This window comes from Arachis hypogaea, chromosome 8 (assembly GCF_003086295.3).
Source record: "Arachis hypogaea cultivar Tifrunner chromosome 8, arahy.Tifrunner.gnm2.J5K5, whole genome shotgun sequence".
Lineage (NCBI taxonomy): Eukaryota > Viridiplantae > Streptophyta > Magnoliopsida > Fabales > Fabaceae > Arachis > Arachis hypogaea.
The window spans coordinates 25,496,357-25,522,529 of NC_092043.1; the positions used below are offsets into that span (position 1 = coordinate 25,496,357).

Consider the following 26,173-nt stretch of genomic DNA (forward strand, 5'->3'; position numbering starts at 1 on the left):
AAGACTTCTTGGCTGAGTTTGATTTCGAATTCAAATACAAGTCAGGCAAGACTAATGTGGTAGCAGATGCACTGAGTCGCAAGGCTGAGTTGGCGGCCATTTCTATGGTTGAAGGAGATATTGTGCATACCATCAAGGAAGGGTTGCATCACGATCCATTAGCCAAGAAGTTGGTGGAGTTGGCTAGAGAAGGTAAGACCAAAAGATTTTGGTTAGAAAACGACCTTCTCTACACAAAAGGGAGAAGACTATACGTTCCTAAATGGGAAAATCTGAGAAGGAAGTTGGTAAGAGAATGCCACGACACCAAGTGGGCTGGTCACCAAGGTCAGCGAAGGACCTTAGCACTCATTGAATCTTCTTATTATTGGCCTCAAATGAGAGATGAAGTGGAGAGCTATGTGAAGACTTGTCTTGTGTGTCAACAAGATAAGATTGAAAATAAGACACCAAGCGGGTTGTTGGAACCTCTGCCTCCATCAGAGCGACCGTGGGAAAGTGTCTCTCTAGATTTCATCTCTGCCTTACCGAAGTCCGAGGGGTTTGGATCTATTCTCGTGGTAGTGGATCGATTTTCGAAGTATGCTACCTTTATACCCGCCCCTACTGACTGCACTGCAGAGGAAGCAGCACGACTATTCTTCAAGAATGTGGTGAAGTACTGGGGATTGCCTAAGAGCATCATTAGTGATCGAGATCCACGCTTTACAGGACGACTATGGACAGAGCTGTTCAAACTCCTTGGGTCGGAGCTTCATTTCTCAACAAGCTTCCATCCTCAAACCGATGGGCAAACTGAGAGAGTGAATGCCTTACTTGAGTGTTACTTGAGGCATTTTGTAAGCGCTAATCAGAAGGATTGGACAAAACTCCTAGACATTGCTCAATTCTCATATAATCTGCAAAGGAGTGAGTCTATAGGGAAGAGCCCATTCGAGATTGTGACTGGACAACAGCCGCTTACACCTCACTCTCTTTCTTCCTCTTACTCAGGGAAGAGCCCTGGAGCTTATCATATGATTAAGTCATGGGAAGAACAAGCAGATGTCACTCGTTCTTATCTCGACAAAGCTGCCAAGAGGATGAAGAAATGGGCAGATAAGAAGAGGAGGCATGCAAGCTATCAAGTGGGAGACAAGGTAATGATCAAACTTCTTCCACAACAATTCAAAGCCTTTCGCAAGGTTCATAAGGGCTTAATCCGCAAATACGAAGGGCCATTTGAGATCATTGGACGTGTTGGGGAGATTGCTTACAAAGTACAACTTCCTCCCTCTATGAAGATTCACCCGGTCTTCCATGTGAGTATGCTTAAACCATATCATGGAGACCAAGACGAACCGAGTAGAGGTGACTCAAGTCGCGCTCCGCCTGTGGTAATTAGATCATTTGATAAAGAAATCGAAGAGATCTTAGCTAATCGCATCGTGCGACGAAGAGGAGTGCCACCAAGTATTCAATATTTGATCAAGTGGAAAGAGCTCCCGATAACTGAAGCTAGTTGGGAAGCTCGTGAAGATCTGTGGCAATTCCAAGAACACCTAGAGCGCTATCATGAACAGAACGCGACGAGGACGTCTGCGCATTAGGTGGGGGAGAATGTCACGGTAAATTTTTAGAAGGTTATATTTAACAGTGTTTGTAGAGTTTTCTAGAGTGTTTGAGAATACTCTAGATGGTTCCGGAACGTTCTAGAATGTCCTAGAAGGTTCTGGAATACTCTAGAAGGTTCTAGAAGACTTTAGAAGATCATGGAATATTCTAGAAGAGTGTAGATGTATATAGAAGTATAAAGAGTGGTATGGAATAATCTAGAAACATTTAGAGAGTTGTGGTAGGATAGATATTTGTAAAGAAGGTTCTGGATGATTAATCTGGACCGTTGATTAGATTTAATCCTAACCATCCATTGAGGAGGTGGATGGCTATAAATAGGGGTAAGAGTTAGAGTTTGGGTGTGTGAATCATTTGTAACCACACTTGAGCAATAAAGTGTTCTTTCCACCAAAGCTTCCTTTCTCTTGTGTTCTCTTGTATTCTTAGCTTTCTTGCTAAGTATTGAGGGTTAGGCTGACTTGATCTTAGCTCAAGAGGTTGAGTAAGTCCGAGTGCCGGCACGGTAGCGTTGGAGTGTGTCCAAGGCCGTGACAACAAGTACTAGTTCCGATACAACTGCATGCATTGGATGTGGTGAGATAGGTACGTGGGCATTGGCATGCAGTAGTGGTTTGTGAGGTTGGTTGACGAGTGTTGAATGCTTAAGACGTGTAATCATCACACTACATTGTCTCACATGCCTGCAAATAATTAAAAGTCTCTGCATGTTACTTGCAGTGGCTTCATGACACCTTGCACATAATAATAATAATGGAGTATTACGTTCAAAACATAAACACGCAGCTTATAAATACCGTACCACATTTCCTTGCTTATTGGCAATACAAGCTACTTAATTAGTTAATGTGTGAAGATGTTTTCGGGGGTGACAAGTCTGGTGAACAGGGGACACAAGATTAAGGGCACGGTGGTGCTGATGCGCAAGAACGTCCTTGACGTCAACTCCCTTACCAGCGCTCAGGGACTCATCGGTCAAGGCGTCGGCCTCGTCGGCTCAACCATCGATAATCTCACTGCCTTCTTGGGCCGCTCTGTCTCCCTCCACCTCATTAGTGCCACCAAACCAGATGGTTATGTTGCTCCCTTTTATTTATTTTTTAAATATTATTCGTATATTTGCTAAAATTAACTGTAAATATATTTTTAATTTATTTTTAATATATATTTATATTTTAATATATATTTTATATTGATAATTAATTTTATATTCATTTAACATAGTCTATTCCTTTTAGATTTAGCATAAGTTATTCATAAAAGTATTTTATTTTACTCAAAGGTTTAGAGGTCATACCTCTTTTATTTTAAAACAGATCAAAAGAAAAGTTAGAGGTTATATAAATTTTGTATTGAAAACTCAGGTAGGTACAATTAATTTTATTATTAAATGTTAATTTAGTAGTCTATTAATTTATTCAACGACTTTCATTTATCAAATATATAAAGTGAATTATACGTGAATTTTTACTAAACTCTATACAAATTTAAAAAATATTATTATGTAAAAAGATATATTAAAAATATAATCATAAATTATTGCGTGAAGAAAAGTATAAGAAATATAACTTTTTTTTGTTAGATGGAATTTTAGAAAAAAATAGTTTGATGACTATGGTTATTCTAATTATTTTTTCAAATATAGGTAGACAATAAAAATACTAAATAATTTAAATAATAGATATATCGAATATTTATTTTACTAGGCATATAGATAGTTATTTTAATATTAAAATTTAGGTGGATAATTTAGAAATATGGTGTGGTATGTTTTTATTTGATTGGTAATTATTCATATTGTTTAAGATAGTCATTATTTACCTAGCACTTCATGTTTGTTTTATTATTGTAGAGAATTGGAAGGGCAAAGTTGGAAAGAGTACGTTTTTGGAAGGTATAATATCTTCGTTGCCAACATTGGGAGCAGGGCAATCTGCCTTCACCATTCATTTCGAATGGGATGATGGTGAGATGGGAATTCCAGGAGCATTTTACATCAAGAATTTCATGCAAACCGAGTTCTTCCTCCTCACTTTGACTCTTGAAGACATTCCAAACCATCCAAATCTCAAAATCCACTTTGTTTGCAACTCCTGGATTTATAATGCTAAAAACTACAAAACCGATCGTATTTTCTTTTCCAACAAGGTAATTAAATTAAACTAGTTATTAGTTAACAAATAATTAAAGTAATTAATGAAACAATATGCATCCACGCAGACATATCTTCCAGGTGACACGCCAGCACCACTTGTAAAGTACAGGGAAGATGAATTGGAGAATTTAAGAGGAGATGGAAAAGGAGAGCGCAAAGAATATGATAGGATCTATGATTATGATGTTTACAATGATTTGGGGAATCCAGATAGCAATGAAAAATATGCTCGCCCTGTTCTTGGAGGATCTACTTTACCTTACCCTCGTAGAGGAAGAACAGGAAGGCCACCTACTAACAAAGGTCAATTGTTTCACCTAAATATATAACATGTTTAATTTGTGTTATTAGTGCTAATTAATTTTGCTTTCAACTTAATTAAACAGATCCTAAGAGTGAGAAACGGAGCGATTTTGTTTACCTACCAAGGGACGAAGCATTTGGTCACTTGAAGTCATCAGATTTTCTAACTTATGGACTAAAATCTGTAGCCCAAGATGTGATGCCTGTTCTCACAGATGCATTTGATGCAAATATCTTAACTCTTGAGTTTGATAATTTTGCTGAAGTGGATAAACTCTATACGGGTGGAATTACACTACCTACAAACTTTCTCAGCAAATTTTCCCCTTTGCCAGTACTCAAGGAAATTCTACGAACAGATGGTGAACAATTCCTTAAATATCCACCACCCAAAGTCATGCAAGGTATATATTTATATTTTTATATATGCTACAATTATCTTATACATTGAACAATATTAATGTGGCGAATAATGTGAATATAATTTTAAATAAACTGAAATTATGTGATACATATACAGTGAATAAATCTGCATGGATGACTGATGAAGAATTTTCTAGAGAAACACTTGCTGGTGTAAATCCTAATGTCATTAAGAGTCTTGAGGTAATTCGATTAATTTGTGGTAATAAGTTTTTAGGGAATTGCATTCAATTATAGCTTGGATTTGGTTAATTTTCATGTATGCAGGAGTTTCCACCAGGTAGCAAGCTAGATAGTAAAGTCTATGGTGATCATACTAGTACAATGAAAAAAGAACATTTAGAGCCTAACTTAGGAGGGCTTACTGTAGAACAGGTAATAATATATATCATGGAAATCTATTTGTTTTTTTTTTTTCTTTTAATATGTGGTAGTGATGAACAACTGACAATTAATTAATGAATTTAATTTGGGTGAAATTCAGGCTATTGAGAAGAAGAAATTGTTCATTCTCGATCACCATGACTATCTGATTCCATATTTGAGAAGAATAAATTCAAGCAAGACAAAGGCCTATGCTACAAGGACTATTTTCTTCTTGAAAGATGATGGAACTTTAAAGCCACTGGCCATTGAGTTAAGCAAGCCACATCCTCAAGGAGAAGAGCATGGTCCTGTGAGTGATGTCTATCTACCAGCACATGAAGGAGTTGAAGGTTATATTTGGGTACTGGCCAAGGCATATGTTGTTGTAAATGACTCATGCTATCACCAACTTGTTAGTCATTGGTATGTAATAAACTTAACTAGTTAATGCATATCCAAGTGAATTATTCACATTCATATTAATTTATGAATGACATATATGCAGGTTAAACACTCATGCAGTTGTTGAACCATTTGTGATAGCAACAAATAGGCATCTGAGTGTGGTTCACCCCATTAATAAACTACTTTCCCCACACTACCGTGACACCATGAATATAAATTCACTTGCTCGGAAAGCCTTGATTAATGCAGATGGTATTATAGAACAAACATTCTTGTGGGGTAGATATGCTTTGGAAATGTCTGCTGTACTCTATAAGGATTGGGTTTTTCTAGATCAAGCATTACCTAATGATCTCATCAAGAGGTAATTAATGATGGTCTATATATTTTAATCAACGATATTGTTTAATAGTTAATTTTATTCAAAGTGATAATATTTTCTTATAAAATTTAGAGATTTTATAAATTTATACTCTTATATAATTCATGGACCAGTCAAAGCTTAACAATTCTTTAAGTCAGGTTTATTTTTGTGGACCTTGAACCAAGTCCAAAAAAGAAAAAGAAATAAAAAAATAAATTATTCATTAAACTAATAAATTTTATTGCTTCATCTACCTCTAACTATTTTATTTTGTCGAAAAAATAAAAAGGTTTAATTTTCTTTATTTTGTTTAAAATTTTAATTCTACTTTTGGATTTTTTCAATTTTTAGACTAAAATAATAAGAAGAGGAATACTAAAGGATTATCAAAATTTATTATTTTTGGTCATTATTTAGTTATCAATATTTAAAAATATGAGATAGAGTATGTTGTTGGATTACTAGATTAAAGAAACTAGATTAAAGGAATTGAGTCTATAGTTAAATGATAGCTAAAAAAAATTTTAATAGTCCCTTAACATTTTTCTAATAAAAATAGTAGCATAGTTTAATAAAATAACGTGAATAATTGTAGAACAATTTCTTAACAACATGTGATATATTTAATAAAAAATTGTTTACGCATATTTCATATTTATCTATTTCGTAATTTAAAATATATAATACAAATACTTAGCTAATATTTTCCAATTAATAGTAAATAATAATTATGTACGTAATCATTAAAACTACTCTCATCATTTTAATGAAATTTTTATTTTCGAAATACATTTTATCTAATTAAATAATAAAATTTAAAAAAACTTTGATAATTATTTGAAAAAATATTTTTGAAATATATTTTGTCTAATTAAAAAATAAATTAAAAAAACTTTAATAATTATTTGAAAAAATATTTTGTTAAAAAGAATTAGAAAACACCTTATATTAGATTAATTTAAAAAAAATAGCAATTATTTAATATTTGTCTTTATCCAACTACATATAAAGTTCATATACATGGAGGATTTTTTTGAAAATGTAATTACAGATACAACATTCACCCACCTAATAGAATCATTCATAACTATTATTATTACCACTTGACCTAATAGAATCATTCATAACTATTATTGTTACCACTTGTCCTTTTTACATACGTCAGTCAAAATTTGGTCATTCTTGGCCAAGAACTTCCCATCTATCTATCCTGTATTATCTACAGTTTTAATATGATCAATTATGTTCATTGTTGTTTCACAAGTTCCATAAGGGATATTTAGCAACTTAGCAGTAAAAAATATGTATCATCACATTTAGATTTCATATTCATATAGTAGGAGTTTCTCAGATGAAAGTCGTAACTCATAAACAAGACAGAATCTTCCTCACACACAACTGTCATCTCTTGCTATTATTTGAAAAGTGAAAACCAGAAGCACATTATTCAAATATAATGTAGCACATTACAAATACACATGATATATAAGACTTGAAAAAGCTAAGAAACCACACATTATTAATTCATTATATTGTTCCCTGCATTTAGATAGAGATGCTGTTTGGAACTCCTCTAAAAGTCAACCCTTCATTGCTAGTAGGATGAAGCAGTGTATGGCAATTCAACTGGCCCAATTCTATTACTCAGTCTCCCATCTTTGTTCTTCTCTGTTAGCTTCTCCTCAATCTCATTCAGTTTGTTCCCAAATCTCTGAAATGCTTGTAATGCTCTTGAATCAAATGTCCAATGTGGATTATCCATCTCTCCAAGATACACCTCATCAGAAGCATGTTTTGATAAGATTTCTATGGTTGTAAGGTCAATAAGAGTCTCTAATTTCGGTGTAATTGTTCTCAGATAAGCCTTTTGGTGACTCTTCACCATCTCTTCATACTCTGCAGTGCCTTGTTCAGGAAGCAATCTTCTGCTAAGTGTTGGACGGTTCAGTATAAGCCCTCCATATGGATACTGTCCAAAATTAACGGCTGCATGGAGCGCCGACGTGGTCCATATTATGGTTGTGCATGATTCAACTAACTCTTCAACTGTCTGCATCTTTGGCCACCATGGCTTATCTTTCAAATCACCATGACCTACCTCAACAGCTTCTTTCCACCAATTTTGGAGTTCAGGATCTATTTTGAGATCATTGTCTGTTGGATAGTACAATGAGACATAATCTTGAACCCATTCCTTAATGGCAAACCATATCTCTAGTCCATCAACAGCATAAGGGTAGTCCTCTATTACAAGACGAATTCCATAAGGAGAAGATGAATCCTCCACTGCCATTCCTCTAAATCATCCAAAATATAAAACATGTTACTAAGATCAGTTCATGTTTATAATAGAATGAAGAGTTTTATATTACCTATTGATGAGATCAGCAGGTAGTGCTTGATCAGTGAAAACCCAGTTCTTATAAACAGCTGAAGACATCTCCAGAGAAAACTTGGAGGGCAAGAAGGTTCTTTCTATTATGCCATCAGAATTAATCAGATTCTGCCTAGCAAGTGCATTGATGTTCATAGTGTCACGGTAGATAAAAGTTTATAAATTGGGTGAATCACACTTAGCTGTCTGTTTGTTGCTATCACAAATGGCTCAATAACTGCATGAGTATTCAACCTATAAACACACACACAAAAGCAAAAGAAAAATTAGGACATTATATTTTGGTGATTGAAATATGACAAAATTTTAGTTTATACCAATGGCTCATGAGTTGATGGTAGCATGAGTCATTTACTATGACATAAGCTTTGGCTAGTAGCCAAATTGTGCTTTCAACACCATCCTTTGCAGGTAAGATAACTTTACTGGTAGCACCTGATTCATCTCCATCAGGATGTGGCAAGCTTAATTCAACGGCCACTGGCTTCAGTGTTTCAGAAAAAGGATAGTCCTAGTGGCATATGCCAACACATCATGGTAATCTAATATAAATAGTCTCCGACCATTAATTGCCTGTTGCATAAGTTAAAATTTATTTTAATCACTTTGATTCGCATTAATAGAACAAATATATTGTAACTACAACTATATATTCACCTCTTCTAGTGAGCACCCTTCAAGATCAAGAACTTCTGCAGTTATCTTACTGTTTTGATCACCATAAATTGTGGGATCCAAATTGCTTTTCGGAGGAAACTCCTACCATGTTATATAAGAGGATACTATGTGAGTGAAGATAAAAAAGATTGTTAATGTTACCTTCCTTACAATTACCATCAACTCAATAACTTACTTGAAGACTACGAATCATGCAAGGATTTACACCAGCAATCATTTCTCTTGCGAATTCTTCATCAGTCATCCATGCAGATTTATTCACTACTCATTCAACAACAAAAAGATAAGAAAAAACAAGTATTACTTCAACAAAAGCTTGAGATTTTCTCACAGATACATTGATTTATGACCTTGAGTGATGTGAGGTGGTGGAAACTTGAGGACTTGTTCGCCATCGGTACGGAAGAGTTCTTTGATGACAGGTAAGGGGCTAATTGTGCTAATTACTTCCGTAGTTAGCCTAATTCCGCCTTCATAGAGATCACGAACATCTTGGAAGCTATCAAACTCATTTGGGGTCAAATTCATATCAAACACAGATTCAAAAGCTGGCAGCACATACCGAGTCAAAAACTTTATTGAATTTGCAAGAAAGTCCGAAGATTTCAAGTGTCCAAAGTTTTCATCTCTAGGAACATAAACATCCCCTGGTTTCTCGCTGTTAGGATCTGTTAAGTAATTAACAAATTGCAGGGCATTAAAATTTGAATCAAAAGCAAAATGCATAACAAGAATAAGAATAATACCAACCATTTCTTGCAGGATATCTACCAGTTCTTCCCCTGCGAGGGTAAGGGAAAGTGGTAGAACCTCCAAGAATGGGGCAAGCATGGTTTTCGTTCCGATCTGGATTCCCCAAATCATTGTAGACATCATAATCATAAATTCTTTCATGCTCCTGACGCTCTCCTTTTCCATCACCTCTTAAATTTTTCAGGTCTTCTTCTCTGTACTTAACAAGTGGAGCTGGTGTTTCACTTGGAAGATATGGCTGCACCCCAGCATTTATCTACATTAGTTCAAGAATTAATTTGATAATTGATGATTAAATAGATAGGTACCTTGTTGGAGAAGAAAATGCGTGGGGATTTGTAGAGTTTAGAGTTGTAAACCCAAGAGTTGCAAACAAAATGGATGGTTCCTTGGTTTGGAACATCTTCAAGAGTTAAGGTCTTGAGGAAAAACTCAACTTGCATATAGTTCTTGATGTAAAATGCACCAGGGATTCCCATGCTATCGTCCCATTCAAAATGAATGCTGAATGCACATTCTCCAGCTCCTAAGGTTGGTAACGACACAATAATACCTTCCAGAAATGTATCCTTTACAACTTTTCCGTTGCCATTCTCTGTATCAGAATGATGAACAATGTTATATAATCAGCAAATATTTACAAAAATTTTGCATATAATTTACTCTTATATTTACCAAAATTTATACGCATAAAACAATATAGTTTACACTCATATTTTTTAAAAAATTGCTAGGTCTCAAGAGTTTCTCATTATTGATTATTACCATCGGATTGAGTAGAACTGATGAGCTGGAGGGAGACACTGCGGCCTAAGAAGGCGGTGAGGGTGTCAACGGTGGAGCCAATGACGTTGATGCCGGTGCCAATGAGGCCTCCGATGTTGGCGGTGGCAGCAACATCAGTAAAGGTGTCAACGTTATTTTACATTCTTCTAGAATTAGTGACTCATAGTGTAAATATCATTCTATTAAGAATTCTTGCATTTTGGAAGATTTGATAGATACGACGAGCTGTAGGTAAAATTCCTTTATATATATATACATGACAAGAATTTAAGAATAGCAATGAAAAATACGTTTTTCACCTCTTCTTCTTGTGTCTTTGCATAACATTTGTTAATAATCAACCAACGTTGTGATTACTTTCTAAGCTACAAGGAAACATGACCATATATACCATAATATCAAAGAAAAAAGAAAACACTTCCCCAAGTTTATGCACGAACCTGCTAAAACAAAACTAGCAAACTAACTTGGGTCTAAGGTTCAGGATAATCCGAGAAAATGGGAAACGGACTTTCCTTTATACACAAATTTTTGGAATTCAAACTGATAGAATAAGAACCAAATATCATGAACTAGCAAGAGGATGAACAGAAACAACCAAATATCATGAAATAGCAAGAAGATGAACAGAAACCAAACTGCCGACACAAGATATAGAGCATATACATGCAAACAAAAAATTCCCGAGTGCTGCTACTAGGCACTTAGGAAGCAATATATAAGAGGTATAGCCATCCATCAGAACCTACATCAATCATCTACAAAGACATTGGTTAATACTTTTATTGCTTCGGTTTGAGCTGAAAACTTGTTCAACTAACAAAGTAATACACACGAGCTCTCCAAGTACCGCACAAAAATAGTTAGCACCACTCAAATCATGAGCTCAAACATCTAACAGAGTTAGATATAAGATATAAGATAGAATCTGTAGATGGATGACCAAACTCAGGCACAATATCACATTAAAAGGATATTGAAGTTCTGCAAAACACTAAATGTGCTGACATTATTTTCTCTTTAAAATACTGTATATATAAAATCCAGTTCTACAGCCGTCCATATTATTCATTAGAGATGATTCGACAAATTATATGGTTAGCCTTAGCTATTAATCAAGCTGAAAAAAATTAAACTCAGAATATCAATGGTCTTTCAATAATCAACTCCGCTGCAGCTCACATTTTGCTGTAATCATCTATGTTTTTTTTTTAAATATGAATATATCTCAATAATTAACCGCTCAAAATTGATAGAAGCAACCCAAAATGAAACAAAGATAAAAAATTTAAAGGCTCACGCAAGATGTGCGTAGCGTTTGAAAGCCTGTTTAACCGTCACGACAGTTCCGGCCACCACTACTCCAACTGCGCCTGCCACGGCCGCAGATCTCACGCCTCCCGAAATCCTATACAGCGCTCCGGTGCCGAGCCCCGCCACCACGCTGTTCCACACGTCGTCGGTGTCTCTCGTCTCCATCATTGCGCTCTCAATCCCGGAATAGAGCAACCCTATGATGCCGAGACGGTTCCCCCAAGTACGTCCAGTGTGGCCGGAAGAGTTCAGAATACGGTTGATCCGGAGCTTGAGCGTGTCGCCAGCCTCGAAGGATTTGACGCCGTCTACTAGGCCTCGAGCGCCGCCGCCGATGGCGCCACCGAGGTAACCGCAGCCAGTGTAGAAGGTGAGGTTCTCACCCCAGGATCGACGCTTACGTTCAGCCTCCTCGATGAAGAGGTACTCCGGCGAGGATGGGAGATGGTAGAGGTTTTGATTTGGAATCCCAAGGTCCTTGTATGGGTTGTAGAGGCGGATTTCTTTCTTGGAATCGGTGTCCGGTTCATTATCGGGGGCCTGGTACGCCATAACAGAGGCTTCCGGACTCTAGGGTTAGGGTTTCGGAGCTGAGAGAAACGGTGAAAAGAGGATTTTGAAAGAGCAACGATGCTTTGTTTTCAAGCTTTGCGTTTTAATGCCTAATCTATGGCGCGGCGTTCGGTGTTCGGTTCAGTTAAGTCGGTTTGGGTTTTGGATTAAGGTTTAGGACCTTATCGATTTCAAACCGGACATGTGGTTCCTGAAGGATTTTTTTACTATTAAAAATAATCAAAAATTAAAAATTAAAATTTAAAATATATATTTTATTATTATTTTAATAATATCTATCTATTTTAAAATAACTGAAATATGAATAATAAGTATTTTATTAATTTTATTTTATCATAAATATTTTTATTTTGTTATTATATTTAAATAACTATTATTTTTAAATTTTAATAATTTATTAATTAATTTATATCTATTATACTATTATATACTACAAATATTTATTAAAAATAATATTAATAGATATTATATAATTATAAAAAAATAAGTGAATATATTTTTATTATTAAATAAAAATATAATTAATTTAATAATAAGTGAATTTATAATTAAAATTAAAATAAATTAATTAAAAATAAATTATTTAATAAAAAATATTTATATATATTAATATAATGTTAAAAAGAATATTGTTTATCCTAAATACAGATTTAATAGATAAAATAATCGATTGTTTTTAACAAAATCCATTGAAATAGTGAAAGCAATATACTTTCTCTATTCCAATTATTACTTGGTCAATGATTGTTAAGTAAAATAATGGTTTAATTACTATATTGGTTTCTATAATTTTGCAAAATTTTCAATTAAGTTTTTATACTTTTTTTTTTTTTAATTGAGTCTTTGTATCCAAAATTTTTTTTAGTTGAATCTTTATAAAATTAAACCAATTACTACTAAGAGGGACTTAATTAAAAAAAAAATTAGTGTAGGAATTCAATTAAAAAGAAAAAAAGTATGGAGACCTAATTAAAAATTTCACGAAACTATACAGACTAACAGAGTAATTAAACCTAAAATAATTGATTATAATATTTTACAATCTAAAAAATCATACACACTTTCAAACTATTTTTTTTCTTTTGGATTATATAATAAATAATTAGATACGAAGATACACTGATTTAAGTTATCAAGGAACTTTGGTTATTGAATATTTATATGTTGAGATCATATTTTATCTATTTATTATTATTTGAACAACTATTTCATACTATTGGTATGTCTTGCAAATTATATTTTATTTAAAATAATTGATTTATATTTTATATAGCATCTTTAAAGCATGAACCGCTTTATTCATCCATTAATAGTTGTTAAATACAGTCATGTAAAAAATTCCAATTGAATAAATGTATGAACGTGACTATATTTTTTGAGATGGTTAAACATTCATGTTATATAACACTATTGGTAAAAAATCTTTTTTTTTATAAATAAATAAATTAAAAAAATATTTTGTAAAATAGTATAATTAATTTATAAATTTGCACATAACACTGGTCTCACTCTAATTAAATCTTAAATTTTGATGCGAATGATGAAACAAAAAATTGTTAGGTCAGAAAATTGATTTTTAATAAATATCATTTGAAAAATTATTTGATAGGCAGATATATAGTTGGGATATTCTTTAAAGCACATTTCTACTGCATATGTTGGCTTCTGAAAGTTTGTCTTAAACTCGTATAAACTTGTACGTTCATTTCAGTCTGGGGCATTTCTTTTTCTTATAAAAATAATTTAATATAATATTTTGTTTAGAATAATTATGTGATATATTAATATGTGTATAAGTAATTTATACAACAATATGAAAAAAAAAAAGTAACATTATCATTCTCCTCAAATTATTCATCCATATCATTTTTTAATATTGTTCATCTATATTACTGTCCTTCTTAAATATATCTGACATCTTAAAATTAACTATTAAAAAAATTGATTGAATAAACTAGGTTATATAACGCTGTAACAAAATAAAACCTATATGATAATAAAACCCATATGATGAATAAAGTCTTAGATAAATCTTTTAAACAATCAGTTTTTTGTATATATAAAAAAAAGAGTCCGAGTATGTATAATTAATTATTTTTTAATTAATTAATTGGATAATTCAACCAATTAATTAGATCCCTCTCAAACAATCAATTGGATAAAAAAGTAAAACAATCAATTGCGGTAAAAAAAAATAAAATAAAATCTATCGAACAATTGCAAACAAAAAAATATATTGTTTTACGAACAATTGCAAAAAAAAATTTCACTAACCAATTGATTAACTAAATATAAAAATTGATTAATTTTTTGAACATTGTAAACGGTAAAGGACTTCTGTTCACTAACCAATTAATTACTTCAACATAAAAATCGATTGAATTTCTGTCAATTGCGATTTATGCAACTATGATGATCGCATACCTGCCTATTCATAAACGATGGTCGTCGTTGTAACAAAATTGATAATTACAATGAAAGAAAATTCATAAATGATTACCATTATAAAACTAGATAATTAAAAAATAAATTGATGATAGATTATGAAATTAGTACTTAAAATTGAAAAAGATAAGATTAGAATTTTTAAATTAAAATAAAATTAGAAAAGAGATTGAAGATAAATATTGATAGAATTTAAAAATAAAATTTTTAAGATAAAATAATAATTTATAAAATATAAAATAAATTTTAGAATTAAATAATATATGAAAGATTAATTAATAAATAAAATTAAATAAAAATTATTTAATAATTATTAAAAAATTTAAAAAATATATTTTAATATTAAGATCATTTAATAGTCTAAACATTTTGAGTCCATCAAAACCAAATCCATAAAATTATATATGTCTACTTTAGTCCTAAGTTACATTTGTAGAGTTTATGAAGATTTTGTAAGGTAAGATGAATGAGCTATTACATGTCTCGTATAACTTATAGCTTAAGTTATGATAACTATAATTAATGGTGTTCGTATTTAAACAAACTCAGGCAAAATTGCTCTTGTTCATTCATGTTAAGATAAAATGTATTAGCCCATACCAAAATATTAATAAAAGTACTAATTTAACTCACGTTTATATATTTTATAAACTAAATTAATTTAGGGTTTGACTAGCATAATATATGTATAAACATATGAGTAATGATCCATATTTAAATCTTTTTATGAATAAAGTCCAACTAAGTTAATTAAATAACAAGATTTAGAATAATATTAATTATAACTAATTCTTGTTATATTAGACTAACTTAGTTAAACTTGATTAACAAAAAAATTTAGATGTATAGAATTGTTTTAAATATATATAATAGTTAAACTCATTAAGTTATATAATTTTTAGAAAATTATTTTGAATATTATCATTATTTATTTATTTATTTATTTATGTATTTATTTATTTTATTTTTTTATCTTTAATTGTTCTTAAATTATCTTTTGAGTAAAGGAAAAATAGGTCCTTGACCTTTTTTTCGCGGACATTTTCGTCCTCAATGAATGGAAAATACAATAAAGTCCCTCACCCCTGAAAAACGTGGACATTTGTGTCCTTTCGTTGAATTCAGCCGTTTGCACTTGGACGGAAAAGGCTAAACTGACAGAGTTGGCGCTAAGCTGGCCGTAACATAGGCCAGGTGGCATGGAGCATTTCGTAACAGGACATATAAGTCCCTGGAGACGAAAACGACACCGTTTCGTTTCCTCTCCCAATCCTTCAGATTTGTCTGCCCTAATCCCTCGTCTGCACAAAAACGGAGAAGTGGGTGTTGTGGGGAGTGGGGGCAGAAAGAAAATTCTTCCTTTCAAGGCTCTCACAGTTGCTCACTTTCAGGTATTTCAGCTTCTGGGAACACACAGCAGATGGAGGAACTTGACGTAGACTCTTGCAACCAGAGATACTCACTTCTCTAAGATTTGAAGCTTTTGATAAATCTGGGAGCTCCATTAGGCTTGACGAACCATCTAGATCCACTTTCCTTAGACTTACAAGATTCTGAAATTAACTCATTAAAAGGTAGGTATACATGCATGTGTATGGCATCAAAATAATTTCACAATCTTGTTGGAATTACAAATGAAGAACAATGTTGTCTCTTTCCATACCTATTCACCTTCCCAAAGCGTTTGAATCCACTATCGGGCATTATGATTTCAACAATTCTCTCAACACCAAAAGAAGACGGCAAAGATTTCAAAGGAAACTCATCCCAATGAAAGTAGCTCAACTTCTTTGGCAGGGATGTAATATCTTCTGGAGCACACAACTTTCTTCTGAAATCGGGTGCATGAAATCTAACAAGCTTCAGTTCTGGCATTCTTTCAAATGTCTCAGGGTGCAACTTTATCGTATCAATTTCATACATGTTTAAAGTGATACTTTGAATAGCTTGAGTTTCCTGCATAGTATGTATGTCAAAAGTAATATATATCAAAATGGGACAAAATTACAATCTGGGTAATCTTACACTTACCTTACTGTATTTCAGTACTATATAGGTATCACAAGAATCCCATAGTCTACTGCGTTTTCCTGGATCATCATAGACATTCTTCGCGAACAATTTCACGACCCATTTTTCGAATTAAGTCATGCATTGACACACAATTGTTTGAAATGGAAATAAGAGCTTTATTACAAAGATTTGTCAACCCGATAGTAGTTGTGTATCCACAGCAATCAAGAAGAGATTTTATCTGCTCTTCTTCTGTATTTGTATCAAAGAAACATGCAAGTTCCAAAAATATATTCCGATCATTACGATCTAACTCAATCGCAATATACTTTGGATTTTTTCATCAGGCATCTTTTCAAGTTTGGCCACTTTAAGGAAGGAACCCAAGATTTTTAATGCTAAAGGGAGGCCTTTGCAATAATTAAGCACTCTCTTGGATAACTCAACTTGTTATGCTTTTATAACGCAGTTTTGCTTAAAGGCATTCAAGTTGAAAAGCCGAAGAGATTCATCAGGATTCAATGTCTTAACTTCATGTATATGATATGCATCAGCTGTAGCAAGAACATACTTATCTCTTGTTGTCACTATGATTCTGCTACTTGCCTCAAACCATGTATGTCCTCCACATAAATCTTCCATTTGATCTGAATCATTGACATCATCAAGAACAACAAGAACCTTTGTTCGACTAAGTCCTTTCTTGGCAAAATTAGTTATCCCACCAGGCGTGACAAAGGGACTTGCATCTTCTTCCTTTAGCAGTTTGGAAAGAAGTTCTGTCTTCAAATGATCTATACCATATTTCTCAGCTCTTTCTCTTACATTGTTCAAAAAGCAAAATCCTTCAAATCCATCACACAATCTATTGAAAACTGCAGTCGCAAGAGTTGTCTTACCAACGCCGCCCATGCCCCAAAGGCCAACAATAACAGCTTCAGATTCCATGCACAACGATACTAGCTTTTCAATTGGTCCATGAATTCCAACAAGACCCTGCAAATCACCTTGGGGTGATTGGTTTAACCTTTGTAAGACACGTTTGACAATTTCATCAACAAGGTCAGCATCGTTCCTGCATAATGTATAAGAGGCAAACTTATTAGTATTGTTGTTGTATTGTTTAGTTTAATGAGAGAATGTATTTATCCCTTCCATTAAAATCTCATTTATCAAAATATACCCTAATCTAATAGTGTAGCAGAAGAAACAAAATAATCTATGAAAAAGAAACACTGACCTGAAGCTTGATGACGGTGAATGGAATCCAGACAAGTTGGCAGCTTCCTTGAGAGCATCTCTCCAGATTTGCACCCTATCTGCAAACCTCACCTCATGATTAGCAAAAGCATGGTGATAACTTTCCTTTTGGCGGCGCACCCATGATGGGTCTACATTATGGAAAATAGGTATTATAATTTGACCATTTTGTTTCCTGCATTCCAATATTTTGGCTAGTTCTTCCAAACACCATTGGGAAGATGCATAATCCTGGCAGAATATGATCAAAGCAATTTCTGATTGTTCAATGGCTGCAAGGAGTGAGTGCAATATTTCAGTTCCTTCTCTGAGCATGTAATCCACGTATGTCTTGATGTGCTTGTCCTCTAAAGCCTTGCGCAGATGGCTGAGAAAACCACGGCGAGTGTCTGTGCCTCTGAAGCTGAGGAAGACATCATACTTAATAATCTCAGAAGAAGTATGCGCAGCCATATCCTCTTCCTTGCAAAAATTATCGAAGATCACACAAGTATCTGCTTCATCAACAAACATACATATAAATGACAGGACCTAGGTGAGACAAGAAACTAAGGAGAAATCGAATGAAAATTGTAACGATAAAATTGTGTACAATCTAATTAAGTTGGAGACAAATGATGAAGATCAGAACAGAGGCTGAGGCTGGAGGAGATTGTAGCAGTGTGAGTAGAGTGATGTTCGTTTAGACTTTAGATACATTTAAAAAATTCACAAAGTAAAATCATGCTGATGTACTCATTATTTGTATAACAGTATCTTTTATGTTCACACTTCACAGTAACCAGTACTCCCATTTTAACAATAACTGTTACTAGTAACCAATAGTCCTATTTTAACTTGTTGGATAATTGATCAAGTTTGTTTAAGATAAAGTTAAATTGATTCATCATGCATCATTCTTCAGGAGCTTCATAAAATAAAATTGCAAAACTTGATCAATCTAAAATGTCAGTCGGAAACACATGCATATATGCACATATTAGGTGTTTTAAGTAGAAACAAAAATTACATTGCCAAGACATTCCTTGGCTCTTGCCTATATCACTTGATACATTTGTTGTAAGCCATTGAAGGTGCCCTATACAAACTGAAGCGACTACACTTTTAACAAACGAAATTCTAGAAGTATACAACTATACATAGATCTCGATACTTTTTCTGTTTTGTTTCTAACTTTCTATATATAAAATGTTGAAAACATATTAGCGGAAGATGACTGATCAAGGAGCTTACAGAATCCAGCTACATTTTCACCCCACCCAGGTCTTATCCATTGAAAGAAGTCAGCATGGAGGATGCACTAGACATTGCAGTGTAAGCCCCGAAATAACCTGTGCATGAGAAACAACCAAAGATCAACTGATATTTCATGAAAGTAAGGCTTCAAATTTTGACACAATCCTATTTAAATCTATAATCTTACAATATAATCATCTGAAGGTTTTTCATATTGAGCTCTGAATCATCCATAAATCACTTATCCTAGGCTTCAATTATAATTAAACCTTGAACACTTGTATTATGTGTGGTCAAGTTTATTAGCCTGATGGCGGGTGGAGTGTCGTTGACAAGTGGATAGCGCATTCATCAATTCATTATATGAAGCAAGATCAGGTATGAATCCCCTATCCAACATCTCATTCACCACTGACTCTCCCTCTATTTTCTGGCCCTCTCCTGTGTATCCATTAACCAAAATTTTATATGTCACGTCATCCGGTTCCAAACCCTTGCTAAAAGCAAGTAATCTTAATTTATTTGCTTCCTCTGTTTGTCGCACCTTGCAAATATCCTGAAGCACACAATTGAAAGTAATAACATCTGGTATCATACCCTCTTTAAGCATCTTTTCCACCAATCTCCAAGCTTCTTTAGTCTTCTTTGAGCTTCTCAACCCATCAATCATCACAATGCAAGCAATCAAGCTCGGCACACATCCTTTCTCCCACAACTCATAAATTAGCCCCAATGCTCTATCAACATCTCCATTCCCACACAGAGCATCCACCAAATCAAAATAATCATACCCTTTAGGCAAAACTCCCCTTCTGGAGAAATCAAGTAACAGCTCACACGCCTGCGAAACCTTTCCTTTCTCGGAAAGCCCGTGAACCAGAATCTCACAAGTGACATTGGAGAACTCGCAACCCAAGTCAATCATCTCATGAGCCATCCCAATCCCTTCTTCAACCTTTCCCTCCCTAAACATCTCCTTAATCAAAGTGTTGAAAGTAACCACATTTGGGTCACACCCCATCTTTCTCATCTCCTTGAACATCTCCAATGCCAACCCAAACTTCAAATTCCTACAATAACCACTGATCAAAATGTTAAAAGTGAACAGATCAGGCCTAACCCTAACCCTAACAATCTCATCATAAAACTCGAGAGCCCTATCAAGCATGCCCCATTTCACAAATCCATGAATTATGATATTACAAACTGCAACATTAGGCCTACCGTCGATCAACCTGCACATGGAACGGAACGAGGAGACAGCTTCGTCCAATTTGCCGGCTTTGCAGTAAGCGTGGATGGCGAAGCGGAAGATGGATTCGGTGTGGGGGCAGGAGAAGATGAAGTCGGAGCAGGGACAAGGGTTGGAGGCGATGAAATCGAGGAGGACGCGGTGGGAGAGAGCTAGGGTTTGGGCCATCCAATGGAAAGTGGAGTGGGTGTGGCGGAAAGAGTCGACGAAGGAGGCCCAGGTGAAGACGTGAAAGTCGTAGTGGGAAAAGGAAGGGTGGTCATGGAGCTTGGATTTGAGGAATGGAGGAGAGATTCCGGGGTGAAAGGTGAGGAAAGATGCGTCTTGAGAAAGTTGAGGAGGCGGTGGTATTGGGAGTTGGGGATCGGGGTGAGTGTGAGTGTTGATCTGGCGGCGGAGATGGGAGAGGAGGGTTTGGAAGAGGCGACGGTAGGTGTGGTGGTGTTGCTATTGGTCTCAGCATTTTCTTCAACCCCATTCCTTAACTTGCTCTGTTTCTTCCCTGACCCCGAAACCTGCGTCCAAATAATATGTTGTTACCAAAACAGAAAAATTTATGGGTACTTATTGGGATTATGATTGAATAGTAGATAGTAATGCTCCATGTGAATGTTACTAGCTACTTCTCTAAAAATTTATTGTTTGCAAATAATTAAAGAAAAAATTAATTAAAATGAAAATACCAAAAATTATGATATATTTAAATGTAGTTAGTAAGAATATGTTGTGCTAAATTTGAGCTTATTTGGAGTAGTTTTTATCAATTTGTATGAGAAATTAAGAAATAATGATATTGCAGCATCCAATTACCATTATTATTCATTGCAGAAGAAACTAAAATGGCTTCTTTTCCTTCCATTACTTATGATGTGTTCTTAGCCATTTGGTTAAGGCTTTCAATCAAAAGCAAATTGAAACATATGTAGATTACATGCTGAGGGAAGGAACTGAAATATCACACTCACTCCTCACAGCCATTGAACAATCTCAAATCTCTTTGATCATATTCTCCCAAGACTATGCTTCTTCTACATGGTGCTTGGATGCACAGGAATGATGCTGAATTCATTGAAAAATTTGTGAAACGTGTGTTGCAAAAGTTGAACCAAGCATACCAATGTGATCCAAAATAATTTGTTGGAACTCATGAACCAATTGCAGAACTAGAATCAATATTATGCAGAGAATCGAAAGCTGTTCTTGTTATTGGACTTTGGAGCATGAGAGGTATTGGTAAAACAACTCTTGCAAGTAAGATTTTCAGCATGAATTTTAAGGTATATATTTTTTTTGGAGAATGTAACGGAGAGAGTTCAGAAATATGGCATGACTCATTTGAAGAAAGAGCTTCTTTCTAAACTACTAGAGGAAAAACATGTAGACCCTTTTATCATGCCTGATGGAATAACCAATTTTGCCAAAAGAAGACTTAGTCAAAAGGGAATTCTTCTTGTTCTTGATGATGTCAATGATCCAGACCAATTGCAAGATTTATGTGGGAGAGGATTTGAGTAACAACTAGGGATAAATATGTATTACTTGTTAAACAAGTTGATCACATACATTACATGAGGTTAAGCCATTGAATGATGATGAATCTCTCAAGCTTTTTAATTTGAATGCCTTCAAACAAAACCATGACATTGAAAGAGACCAAGCTCATGCTGAGCTAACCATCAAGCTGGTTAACTATGCTAATGGCAATCCATTGGCTTTAAAAGTTTATGGAAGAAGCAAAGAAGAGTGGGAAATTCAGTTTTTGAGAATTAGTTGTTCTTGGACGAGGTACGGGAAATGTCTGTTGCGTGTTCCTCAAGGTATTGAGTCTCTTTCAGAAGAGTTGAGACTTTTTGAATGAAATGCGTGTGCCATTTAAAATCTTTGCCATTATCTTTTTGTACCGAAAACCTTGTTAAACTTATGGGAAGAGTTTCAAGTATACCGAAAACACCAGTATTTCAGTTATTTTAACCGTTAATTTGAATTATAAAAAATATATAAAATATATATTAATTAAAATTAACCTTAAAAACAATTGAAACACTGATGTTTTAGTACACTTGAAATTTTTTCAAACTTATGGTGATGGATAGCGGGTAGGGGTGGAAAAAGGCCAGGCGGCCTGCCAGGGGCCTGCAGCCTGGCCTGTGTTTGGCCTGGCCTGGCCTGGCCTGTTATAAAATAGGTACAGGCCCAGGCTCTTTTAAAAGCCTTAATACGTTAATAGGCCAGGCCCAGGCTCACTAATTAGCCTTATAGGCCTGTCAGGCCTGCCTGGGCCTGTTAAAATATAATTAAATATATAAATAATTATTTATTATTAATAAAATTATGAGATATTTTAAATTTATTATATTTTATTATAAATATTTTTGTATATTTTAAATACGTTAAAAGTTTAAATTCTTTTATAAATATTAAATATATGACATATTACATATAAATATTTTTATTAAAAAATAATTTTTTAAATAATATTTTTATTTTTGTAAAAAAAAATTATCAGGCCTTTTAACAGGCTTCAGGCCAGGCCAGGTTGAATAACAGGCCAGGCCTAGTACTTTATAAAGAGTCTGTAACAGGCTGCAGGCCAGGCTCAGGCCAATTAACTGTATAACAGGCCAGGCCTGTTAAGAGCAAAGCCTGGCCTGGCCTGGCCTGTTTCCACCCCTAATAGCGGGTTGGAAAAGCTTTGGGTTGGTGTCCAGATGTAAATTTTTTCTGCTCTAGTTAATCTTTTACTCTTTCCTTCTATTATCTATGTGTTAAAGTTTAAAACACAGCTAAAGATAGCCTCTACATTCATTCTTAACTTTCTAAATTTCTAGCATAATTCTCTACCATAATAACATGTCAGCTTAAGTGACAAAATTATCTTTTAATCCTTTCATTTCTAATTAAAATACTTCTCAATCCTTTTATTACGTAATAAATTCGTGTTATTGACATTAATAAGGGTAATTAAATTTTACAATTGTCTTTTATATTCAATCATTTTAATCATTTTATTATGTAATGAATTAGTGTTATTGACATTAATAAGGATAATTAAATTTTACAATTATCTTTTATATATTAACAGTAACTATAATTGTTACTTTAACAATCATAAATAAAAAAATTGTGTTTATTCAACTAACTTCTTTGTGCAGGTGGTGCAGGCGGAAGTCTTATCGGAGAAAATTACAAATTATAGTTTCACTAGTGCTGTTTAGAAAGGGCTCGTCCCACTGAAAATTGAGCTGTTTTCTTGGTTTGTGTTGATAGGCAGAGTGAATACCAAGGATAGGCTTTGTCGATTACATATTATTAACCAGAACGACATTATGTGTGTTTTCTGTTGTAAATCTGTGAAAACTACTTTTCACTTGTTTTTTGGGTGTGAAATCACTTGGCAGGTGTGGTGTGCATGGCTGCGTGCCTTTGGAAGGGAGTGGACTAGTGGAGCACTCCACGCTACACTTTGAAAACTGGACGCAATTATCAATAAGAAAGGATGACAGAAAGAGGTGGTTCATTGAGTTCTTTGCTATTATCTGGACAATCTGGCCAGACTCTTCCGAGATCAGGCCTCAAGTATGGTAGAGACCAGGTCGCTTAAGGTTTCTAAGGATTGGAGTGGTAGTGACCCCTTTAGTTGTTGATGACCATGTCAAAAATGACTAGAGGTGAGTTGGTGTTAGGTAGTGAGTTGCTGCTTATAGTTTTCTCTCATTGCTCCACTGTGTTGCGTTGAGCTCTTTTTATTTAAAAAAAAAATAACATAGATATGTATACATCTAAATCTAAATATATATCTCTAATTCTAAAATATCCATTTATATTCATATAATAAATATTCTAAAAAAATTGAATTTTTATACTATATTAAACAGAGTTCAAAATAGCCTCTTAATAGAAATTATTTTTAATTTTTTATACTATAGTATTTAGATATAATTTAAAAAAATAAATTATAGTGACTATTCAAAAGAATAAAAATAATAATATGAAATTGAATAAATAAATTTAAATTAAGTATTTTTGTAATTTTATTAAAATCTAATTTATGAATACATCATTTAATTTTATAATTATTAAATTTTAAATTAATATTATATCTATTTTATTGTCATCCCCATACTCAATTAAGAAGTTGTGGGTTTGAGTTTCCTATCTTTGGTTAAAAAAAAAAAGACGCGGATTTATTTTAAGATAATGAAATGAAAAAGACTACTTAAGTAAAAACATTTTTATGCAAAAATAATATTTGATAACGATTGAATAATTTGACATATTTAATATAATATGTATTAATATTTTAATATAAGTAGATAATTACTTCTTATATATGTCTCAACTTGCTTTTGGTTTAAAGACTTACCCAATCCATAAAATCATTGGGTTGGAGTCTCTCTTTAAATTCAGGAGAATAATAAAAAGGATTGGCATCATCCCCTTCATTGGAATTGCTATCATTCTCACCTACCCCTTTATTTTTACCAAATTGAATTCATATACATAAGCTTTGTATTTATTTTCTCTAACTCTCTTCCAAATGTAAGATGTCTAGTTCAATATCTTTGATTTGGACAACCAAAGAAAGACATCATACGTAATTTCAGAGAAGTAGCTAGTAATTGCTAGCTTAATGCAGTGAAATGACTGATGATGAATACAATTCTTGAGTGGCGATCAAGTATCGTACTGAAATGTTTTATAGTCTACTTTATTTATTTAACCAAACCTGAAACATACAATCATATGCTATCCTCAAGCGAAAAAGGTAATCCTTTTGGAAATCAAACTAATCACATTGTTCTCAAATTAGTTTTTCCTTATCACTCTCGTTGACCATCGGATTCGAAAAGAATCCCATTATTTTCTTCCCAAGGGCAAGGAGCAGGGACATCAGCACACCACCAGTTGTAGAGGAAGACTTAGCAGAAGTTCCAGTTTCATCGCAGTTTTTCTGGGTGCTCTTTTCCTCTTCTTTCACAAAGTTCAGCATAAGAAGCTAAAGGAGAAATTTCAAAGTTAGTAGAATGTACAATCACATTACAATTCAAGAAAGTAAGTTAAAGAATAAGTCAAAAATTAAAAATTAAATATTTTAATTATAAAATTATTTATCTAAAAAATGTAAAGTAATAGAAAAAATCATGCCAAATTGCCAATAGAAACATGCAGATATGCATATACGTAAAACCTTACACGTATCCTTAAGTTGATGAATTGCCATAATAATTGCACGATAATAGAATCTTGAAGAGCACTATACTTATACTATACGGTACTATTTCCATATGCAGCCACCAATATATAGCTTAGTAGTTAGTACAACATGCATGTTATTTTTATATGCATGACACGAGTTTATATATACGTGGCTGATGGATGCGGTGCACGTCATGCATTTTGAATTTGGAGCTATTCATTTACTATCTATATCTACATACTATTCAATATTCATCAATCATGAGCACATTAATATTTTCTGATCATTGTTTGGGACTTAGGAGCCTCAATCATTGGTTACATTAGTACTATATATACCTGCTATCTGTGTATGTATTAAGAAATAGCTAGATAATAATAATGCTTTTGAAGTGATTAAAGTGTTTTATGTAATTTGAATTGCTTAAGTTTTGAGTGATATATCATTTCTGTGGCTTATCTATCTATCCTGTATTATCTACAGTTTTAATATGATCAATTATGTTCATTGTTGTTTCACAAGTTCCATAAGGGATATTTTAGCAACTTAGCAGTAAAAAATATATATCATCACATTTAGATTTCATATTCATATAGTAGGAGTTTTTCGGATGAAAGTCCTAACTCATAAACAAGACAGAA

General features: G+C 33.5%; 4 protein-coding genes and 1 pseudogene across 9 annotated transcripts; 1 reads left to right on the plus strand and 4 right to left on the minus strand.

Moving 5' to 3' along the window:
- The first annotated feature begins 1,952 nt into the window (after nt 1–1,952).
- LOC112706548 (linoleate 9S-lipoxygenase-4) lies at nt 1,953–10,449 on the plus strand. 2 transcript variants are annotated; one of them, XM_025757914.3, is made up of 9 exons: nt 1,953–2,687; nt 3,467–3,762; nt 3,835–4,072; nt 4,156–4,476; nt 4,593–4,678; nt 4,763–4,870; nt 4,980–5,284; nt 5,367–5,630; nt 10,191–10,449. In XM_025757914.3, the coding sequence occupies exons 1-9, from the start codon at nt 2,471–2,473 to the stop codon at nt 10,234–10,236; spliced, it is 1,881 nt and encodes a 626-aa protein (XP_025613699.1). In that variant the 5' UTR covers nt 1,953–2,470; the 3' UTR covers nt 10,237–10,449. The 2 variants fall into 2 exon arrangements, with proteins under 2 accessions (XP_025613699.1, XP_025613700.1); XM_025757915.3 differs by lacking the exon at nt 10,191–10,449 and adding an exon at nt 7,180–7,522.
- Nucleotides 7,015–10,366, minus strand: LOC112706547 (seed linoleate 9S-lipoxygenase-2-like; annotated as a pseudogene).
- A 923-nt stretch (nt 10,450–11,372) lies between the features above and the next one.
- On the minus strand, nt 11,373–12,108 carry LOC112706550 (mitochondrial import inner membrane translocase subunit TIM23-1). Its single transcript, XM_025757919.3, has one exon. The coding sequence runs from the start codon at nt 12,106–12,108 to the stop codon at nt 11,539–11,541; it is 570 nt and encodes a 189-aa protein (XP_025613704.2). The 3' UTR covers nt 11,373–11,538.
- Nucleotides 12,109–15,569: 3,461 nt separating this feature from the next.
- Nucleotides 15,570–20,901, minus strand: LOC112706549 (TMV resistance protein N). 5 transcript variants are annotated; one of them, XM_072200914.1, is made up of 7 exons: nt 19,271–20,140; nt 19,081–19,178; nt 17,828–18,341; nt 17,159–17,662; nt 16,606–16,683; nt 16,238–16,530; nt 15,570–16,127 (listed from the first exon to the last, which is right to left on the minus strand). In XM_072200914.1, the coding sequence occupies exons 3-5, from the start codon at nt 18,298–18,300 to the stop codon at nt 16,623–16,625; spliced, it is 1,038 nt and encodes a 345-aa protein (XP_072057015.1). In that variant the 5' UTR covers nt 18,301–18,341; nt 19,081–19,178; nt 19,271–20,140; the 3' UTR covers nt 15,570–16,127; nt 16,238–16,530; nt 16,606–16,622. The 5 variants fall into 5 exon arrangements, with proteins under 5 accessions (XP_072057015.1, XP_072057014.1, XP_072057016.1 ...); XM_072200913.1 differs by having other exon boundaries at nt 15,570–16,530; XM_072200915.1 differs by having other exon boundaries at nt 15,570–16,530; nt 16,606–16,839.
- LOC140174685 (disease resistance protein ADR2-like) lies at nt 15,864–16,497 on the minus strand. The gene is made up of 2 exons (XM_072200175.1): nt 16,246–16,497; nt 15,864–16,127 (listed from the first exon to the last, which is right to left on the minus strand). Exons 1-2 carry the CDS (start codon nt 16,495–16,497, stop codon nt 15,864–15,866), a joined length of 516 nt encoding a protein of 171 aa, XP_072056276.1.
- Nucleotides 20,902–26,173: the final 5,272 nt, after the last annotated feature.

Coding starts and splice junctions, on each gene's coding strand:
- LOC140174685 (XM_072200175.1), bottom strand. CDS start 16,497: ATGTATGAAATTGATACGATAAAGTTGCACCCTGAGACATTTGAAAGA. Junction 16,128..16,245: donor GATTCAAACGCTTTGGGAAG/GTGAATAGGTAT, acceptor AGTTAATTTCAG/AATCTTGTAAGTCTAAGGAA.
- LOC112706549 (XM_072200911.1), bottom strand. CDS start 20,503: ATGGCCCAAACCCTAGCTCTCTCCCACCGCGTCCTCCTCGATTTCATC.
- LOC112706548 (XM_025757914.3), top strand. CDS start 2,471: ATGTTTTCGGGGGTGACAAGTCTGGTGAACAGGGGACACAAGATTAAG. Junction 4,477..4,592: donor ACCACCCAAAGTCATGCAAG/GTATATATTTAT, acceptor ATACATATACAG/TGAATAAATCTGCATGGATG. Junction 5,631..10,190: donor CCTAATGATCTCATCAAGAG/GTAATTAATGAT, acceptor AAAAATTGCTAG/GTCTCAAGAGTTTCTCATTA.
- LOC112706550 (XM_025757919.3), bottom strand. CDS start 12,108: ATGGCGTACCAGGCCCCCGATAATGAACCGGACACCGATTCCAAGAAA.